Consider the following 7,794-nt stretch of genomic DNA (forward strand, 5'->3'; position numbering starts at 1 on the left):
GCGCCCGCGCGCTCCGATCGCTAGCTCATTCTTTAGAGAGAAGAGTTAAAACTTTCTTGATAAGGGTTATTACGTTAACAAATCTTTGTTATAAGTACATATAGTTATGGGGGGGAGGGAACTTATATCTTCGAATGAAGCGACTCATATAATAATGATCGAACTTCGCTTGTGAAGTTCGTTTGATCACTTATTATATTTCGTCGCTTCATTCTTCAGATATAATTAACCAGGTAGAATTTCAGAGTAGAAATAACAAGAAAGTTTTTAATAGTGTAACTTGTCTTTTTAATATTATTAAAGACGAAAACAAAATTACAATTTTGAATTCAAATAATAACTAAACTTCTAGTAATCAGGTAGATAATTTATAATTAAAGAGCAAATGTAGCTTAAAATAATCTTAATTTAGGCATACGGACGTGGCAAAGCTTTCTTCTTCAAGGATTTCACGATTATAGAACCTTGCGAAAGTGTTAGAGGAGCTGGTCCAGCCAGCCGTTTTGCGAATGGTATCCATGGACACCCCGCGTGAGTGAGCGGCCGAAGTCGCGGCATGTCGCGTACTATGTCCGCTAAACACTGTCGTGTCAACTCCGCTATCTGACAGCACTTGCTTGATCCAACGACTTATCGACTGAGTTGTCGCTGCTTTGTGTGGCGCTTTAAATGTTAATAATAATCTACCCGTGCTAGCAGGTCTCTTATTTTTTGTAACAAAAATATAGTCTCTGAGAGCTGTAGCAGGGCATATGCTGATATTCTCAGCAAAGTATGGCAATTTCAGAATAGGTTGCTGACGACCCGGAGCAGAGGTTTTAATTAAATCCGTTATAAAAATTTTTGCGCCTTGTTCTGAAAAACTGATATTTTCTAACTTTATAAGTGAGAGAGTTTGCACTCGGTGTGCAGTGCAGATAGCTAGGAGAACAACTAGCTTCTTCGTTATTTTTTCTAGTGATAATTCGGCATTAGGGTGCCATCGTGAAACAAAATTCAGAACCAATTGCGGGTCCCAAGTACCGGAGTACTTAGGTGTGGCCGGTTTTAACCTGTACGCTCCCTTAAGCAACCGCTTGACATCGTCATTCGATGTAAAGCTGTTGCCTAAGAGTAACGACAACGCGGAGCGATGGCTATTTAAACTACTATAGGAACATCCATTAGAGAACTGTGTACTTAAAAAAGATAGCACTGATGTATGTGAAGGCGCAAATAAATTAATGTCTTGTTCTGAGCAATATTGCCACCAAAGCTTTAGTGTAACATTATACTGCTTCATAGTGCTGTCAGCTAGCGAAGCGAGCATTAAGGTGATTGCCTCTGGGGGGGAACCTCGCTGAGCAAAGGCTTGCCGCAGAGCTTCGCAGCCGCCAGGGTAAGGTTGGAGCTGAGCGGGTGTTGATCTCTGAAAAGAGATTGAAGTGGGTATTTTTGACAATCAAAATAAATTATGTCTGAGCAAATTAACTTCTTCAACAAAGGAAACCAAGGCTGCGAAGGCCAGTTGGGAAACACGAAAACGCCAGATGCTTGGTCATCAATCACTTTTCTCAGGCATTTTAAAATCAGAGAAAAAGGCGGGAACGCGTAGAAGTAAAAGCTTTGCCAGTTTATAGTAAAAGCATCCACAGCCATCGCATCGGGATCCGGTCTCCAAGACATAAAATTTACACATTTGGCATTGGTGCGCGAAGCGAACAAATCAATTTCAAATTCGCCAAAATGTTCTTGAATAATTTGGAAAGCTTTTTGTGACAAAGACCACTCAGTGTCCGGGTTAATAATTCTAGAATCACTGTCTGCAACATTATCTTTCGTATTTACGTAAGAAGCAAAAATCCATATGTTGCGCTCCTCGCACCATTGCCAAATTAGTCGGGATAGTTCATTTAGATGAGGGAACTGAATTCCCCCCATCCGGTTCACGTAGCTGATGGCTGTGGTGTTATCCACACGTAACAATATTGTACAGTCCTTTTCTTGGCTAAAGAAGGTTTTTAGCCCTAGAAAAATTGCGAATAATTCTAGGTAATTTATGTGTCTATTACGTTCTGAAATGGTCCACATCCCATTAGCATGTTGGTTAGTATTTGTACAAACGGCTCCCCATCCGGTTTGAGACGCGTCTGTGTAAATCTCAAATTGAAAATGAGTGTGTCTCATATGGTTGTAGGTAGAATATATATTATTACTCCACCAGTTAAGATCTCGAAGTATTTCGTCCGATAATTTTATTTTTGCGTTATAATTATTGTTGTGTTCCAATAATAAAAGAAATTTTTGTCTCTCTAAAATTTTTGTGTACAGCCACCCATACTTAGCGGCTGGACACGCGGATGTTAATACTCCGATTAATTGGGCAAAATCACGGATGGTGCAATTTGGTAAGGTAGAAAACTTTTTTACTAGCTGTGCTATATTGTTACGTTTGGCATGTGGCAAACTCATTGTCATGTCCTTGGTATTAAATTCAAATCCTAAAAATTTGCAAGTAGATTGGGGTATCAAACAGCTCTTTTGGTAGTTCACAATAAAACCTAAACATTGTAACAACTTTAGGGTTTCGTTAATATTGTTAAGACACTCTGTATAAGTATCACCGATTAATAAAATGTCATCTAAGTAGATTGTTGATCTAAAACCTCGGTTTCTTAGAAAGGATATCACCTCTTTCATTACTTTTGTGAACACTCTAGGTGCTAAAGACAAACCGTACGGCATAGCAGTGAATTCGTAAGTAATGACTGAATTTAAATCAGATTCGAATTCGAATCTGAGGTATTTACGGTCCTCGCTATCGATAGGTAAAAGAAGATATGCCTCTTTTAAATCAATAGTGGCAAGGTATCCATTATCGGGAATTAATTTTGCTGCCGTACGGTAGTCTTCCATCTTAAAGTGAGGGGGTGATATGAATTTATTTAGCGGTTTTAAGTTTAATATAAATCTCTTGCCCCCGTTTGGTTTTGGAGTCAAAAAAGTTTTAGATAAAAACTGATCATTTCTCGGTTTACATGGCGTTATAGCCCCTAACGCTAACAATTTTTCAATAGCATGTTTCATGTCTCGTCTTTCGTCTATTGAAAAATTGTTACGTGGCACTACTGTTTGTCTTACATTGTCGCAAAAGGGGATGGAAAATCCATTTTTAATCCAATCGAGAACGACCGGGTTTTCTGTAATTTTTAGCCAACAATTATAAAAGTATTTTATACGACCGGCGTGTACCTGTGTTACTGCTGCGCTGGCGCACGAGGTTTGCTCTGTTGAGCGTTCTTTGTGTTGTTGGTTTGATTGTTCCGGCGCATCTGCGGTGCTGGAGGATGGCGTCGGTTCCCTCCCCGCCCCCCTCTGTTCGACTGGAAGCGAGGAGATTGCCAGTTTCCCTGGTAGGACGGACGAGCGCCAGCTTGCTGAGGATACGTCACTGGAGCTTTTTGGGTTGGTCCTTTCTTTATTTGAAGCCCTTGCTTCTCTATTGCTTTCGCAGCTTTGATGTTCTCACCCAGTTTTTCACCAAACAGAGTACTATCTCTTTCAGCGTCGTTAATCACGTTGAGACAGGTCTTGTCTAGACTTGGTGTGATTAATTTTATGCGGTTTTGTGTATACATGAAGTGCAAATCCGACAATAAACGACAACTATTACTCAGGTGCTTGATCGCCTGAACTTTGTCCCCATTCAATAGTAATAGGTCTAGTGCTCTATTACACGCTGTTATTCCCAAGCCTAGCTGCTGCTGCTGAGCCAAGAGTGAACTCTTGTCTCGGTTTCGGACCATGTCTGGAAGAGCTGCTGCGATTTCTGCATTTAGTTTTGGGGCTTGCAGGAGGCGACAATTGTCTGGTACAGCGTATTCTTTGAGCAGTTTGTCCTTGGCTTCCTTAGGAACGCCTTTCTTTAGAATTGGTAGCCATAACTTGGCTTGGCTGTCTAAGATTTTTTCGCCATATTCTGGAGAATCGGATTCCGTTTCACCCAGAGCTGAGAGCAATTCAGGATCTAACGAAGGCTCTTCTAGGTTTGGCGGGTCGGCAGAAATGTTTTCTGCTGACTTCGCTTCGGTTGGACAATCGCTTAATAGGTTCTGTACCAATTCGTCATTTGGTATCAAAATATCGTTGTCTTGAGGTTCTTGTATATTAATACATGCCTCGGACGGCGATTCTAGGTAGCCTAAAACAATATAAAACTATATTTAAAATGTGGGTAGAAATATTTTATTTTATGAAAATGTGTTTAGTTACAAGTAGTAACTATTCAACAAATATTGCATTACATCGTTGAAAATTCGCGATTCACCCCGATGTATATGCCTATATAATATAAATCTATAATATAATTGTGTAGTCATTAACTCGCAGTTAATTCCTACTGGCCGATATAAAAATATGTAGGTCACGGCGCCGTCATGGCGGGCGTGTAAAATAGTATCATTGTTGAAGACTCGCAGTCAACCCCAATGTACCTTGTATTGTATTTATTGACTCGCAGTCAATCCATACTAGTCGGTCTATTTATGGAAAATTTTCACTTTCACTTTTATTCACTTGAGGAAATGAAAGTTTTACTTACATTGATTTTCGTCTTCATCGTCAGATTCAATAATCCGACGGCGGTAAGTCTTTTTATTTTCTTGTAACTTCCTTATTTTCTTCCGATAACGCTCGATCTTTTCTTCCCTACTGCGTTTCGGCATATTGGACGGAACGTGTACTCGTTGCCTCGCACAAAAAAAGAATGAGCTAGCGATCGGAGCGCGCGGGCGCCGCGGTGGGGAAAAAAGTCGTTACACAGATAATATTTGAATTCTCTAAAAGTTGTGCGATGTTGCCAGCACCTAAAAGGGACTACCTGGTTAATTATATCTGAAGAATGAAGCGACGAAATATAATGGGAACTTGTTAGGTATTAGAATATCGCGAATCGTGAGAAAAACAATGGCGAGTGCCTCCTCTGGCGTTGCTTCATCATCGATTGTTTAAATGTCATGCACAAACAGAAGCTTCAAAGTACCAATGATGTTACAATTATTGTGAGAATAATGATGCTAACACACAACAGATTATTCGCTTTGTAAATCTTAGTCATTATCACAGATCACAGAAACTAAAGGGAGATGTGACAAGGGGGCGGGGCCGGTGTCGCAGCAATATGCCTAAAAATAGAACACATTGCTCGTGACAGCAATGGTGACAGCAGCGATGTCATAATGTAAACAGTTTACATTGCTTGCGTAGTACTAAAGATTATTCGAACGTTGAGTACTGATACCGCAGTGGATAATGAGCACATATTTTGATTACTTTGGGTGTGTGAATTTCTAATGCGACACTGAGTTTCGAATTCATTAGATGGCATCTCTCTATGGTCATTATGGTAAGAAGAACAACTGTCAGAAAATTTTCTAGAAAATAATTGAATGTGATTTACAACCACTTTTACACAGAGGTCTAAAAATATGTTTTGGAAATAGTTCTACCCCTACTACGAACATAAAGCCTCATCAATCCGTCTAGCCTAGCCAGATTGAGATTCGAAGCTAATTTGCCGTATATTGGGTCCGTGGCTGAGTCCCCCAGTATTCGACGCACCCGTGGTTGAAGCCCCGATTTAAATAAATTTAATATCATATTTTTTTCGGCTTTTGCACTAAGTACAGTCAACGAAAACCATGTATGTTTGACGCTATTTAAAATGATGTATTTAATTATTTTTTTATATACTTAAAACTTTTATAATGAAAACTTTTATTTGTAGTTAGTTAAATGTAGAGAGAGTAGAGTTATTTTAAAGACTGATTGTTACAATTATTTTGATTAGGTAAAACGATTCACATGTTATTATAGGTAAATAAAACCTATGATAAAATATGATAGGTTAAAGTAAAACCTATCCCATCAAAAACAATACTTGTCAAAAAAACCAAGTCTCGCAACTCAGTTGTTCTACGGTAAAAAGTTGTGAGATCCATGTAATACCAAGTCCAGGCCAGGAAATCTTTAACGTTTTACATAAATTATTGACTTGGCCATCGCACTAAATAATTTTATTTACACGTGTTTTCATGCGATGACCAAGTCAATATATTTATGTAAAACGTTAAAGATTTCCTGGCCTGGACTTGGTATTACATGGATCTCACAACTTTTTACCGTAGAACAACTGAGTTGCGAGACTTGGTTTTTTTGACAAGTATTGTTTTTGATGGGATCTCATTTCTTTTTGTATTTTGTAGACAGCAGTTATGTATCTAGAAAACTGGACCGAAATTGAAAAATTTTACTCGACTTGGCGGTTGCACTACCGTGCCCCCAAATATCATTTCTTTTTGTATTTTGTAGACAGCAGTTATGTATCTAGAAAACTGGACCGAAATTGAAAAATTTTACTCGACTTGGCGGTTGCACTACCGTGCCCCCAAATATTTTAGTTTTTCCTTGATTCATACACCAAACACTACTTATATTCCAAATTTGAAGCTTCTAGGTCTGCTAGAAGTGCCTTAGAGTTTTGATGATCGGTGAGTCAGTGAGTCAGTGAGTCAGTGAGTCAGTCAGTGAGTGACAAAATTAAGTAACTTTGACCCGTTATAATTCTTAAACTACTGGTTCAAATTGAATGAAATTTTAAATATACCGTGTCTTTACAATGCCTGCATAGCTAATGAAAATTCAGCCTTCTAGTTTTATCCACAACGAAGTTACAGGCGGTCGAAAATGGCCTGAATTGCTTCGAGAAAAGGATGGTACGGCCGTGCCGCTTTTTTGCTCGACTTGGTGGGGGCACTGCCGTGCCCCCAGATTATATTTTTAGGTATCACTATGGTAAAATAATATTAAACATTTATTTGTACGATCAGTATAAATATTTATTCGTTTATAAATATTTTTGTGACTGACTGTACATTTGATTAAAAATTGCTTCTATCTGACCGGGGGCGTCGACCACGGGTGCGTCGAACACAGGGGGACTCGGCCACGGACCCTAACTATTTGCCACTGGTAAAATAAAGAGAGTCATGTGATGTTGTTGTCCTCAGTATAATAACTAGAATACATCACAATCGTCCAATTCTATTTAATTAATGACATATTTAGGGTTGGGTCCAATACTAATGAATAAAGCAACAAAAAAACTTACGATAGCCCTATACACATAGAGAAAAGATAGATCCCTCACAGTCAATGGTTGATAATATTTTCAAGGACATACCTTGTAATAAATTACCTTTAAATGACCATCAATGTGATCGCTTCTTTATAGGCGCAGGCGCATCGCACGCGCTCCGTGACCACAACGAGCAATGACACGTTTCGCATCTACGCCCTGCGGTGACCATATTTTGTAAATACGCAGGATAATAAGTTCGGATATTTTAAGGTCTGGCGTAATCGGAAAGACAAATGACATGATTACAGATGCTTTTAAGGTATGCAAGTCGGTGAAAAGCATCAATATTTTGCGCGGAGATGTTACTTGGCTGCATGCTTGTGAGTTTCAGTCAGATAATAGGTACTTACTTGTATTATGAAAATAAGGTACTTTTGATAGGACTGGTTTCCTTATTTTTAAACAATATGTAGGTACATGAACCTTATACTTACATTTTACTTTTAAGTGCGCAAGTTGCAAACATACTTAAATCGTTTTTGCAGGAGTGTTATTGTTGTGTACCTATTGTTTTTACCGACAGCGAAGCAGCAACGAGCATATTTTAATTAACGCATTAAGTTCCGATCAACTTAAAAACAGTGAATTTATTATGATAACAAACTCAAACATTTATG

The 7,794-nt window shown here is 38.7% G+C and overlaps 1 protein-coding gene across 1 annotated transcript; it reads right to left on the minus strand.

Moving 5' to 3' along the window:
• Positions 1-349: 349 nt before the first annotated feature.
• On the minus strand, positions 350-4,703 carry LOC135071310 (uncharacterized). Its single transcript, XM_063965102.1, has 4 exons — positions 4,580-4,703; positions 3,653-4,180; positions 3,232-3,503; positions 350-1,408 (listed from the first exon to the last, which is right to left on the minus strand). Exons 1-4 carry the CDS (start codon positions 4,701-4,703, stop codon positions 404-406), a joined length of 1,929 nt encoding a protein of 642 aa, XP_063821172.1. The 3' UTR covers positions 350-403.
• Positions 4,704-7,794: the final 3,091 nt, after the last annotated feature.

This window comes from Ostrinia nubilalis, chromosome 4 (assembly GCF_963855985.1).
Source record: "Ostrinia nubilalis chromosome 4, ilOstNubi1.1, whole genome shotgun sequence".
NCBI lineage: Eukaryota > Metazoa > Arthropoda > Insecta > Lepidoptera > Crambidae > Ostrinia > Ostrinia nubilalis.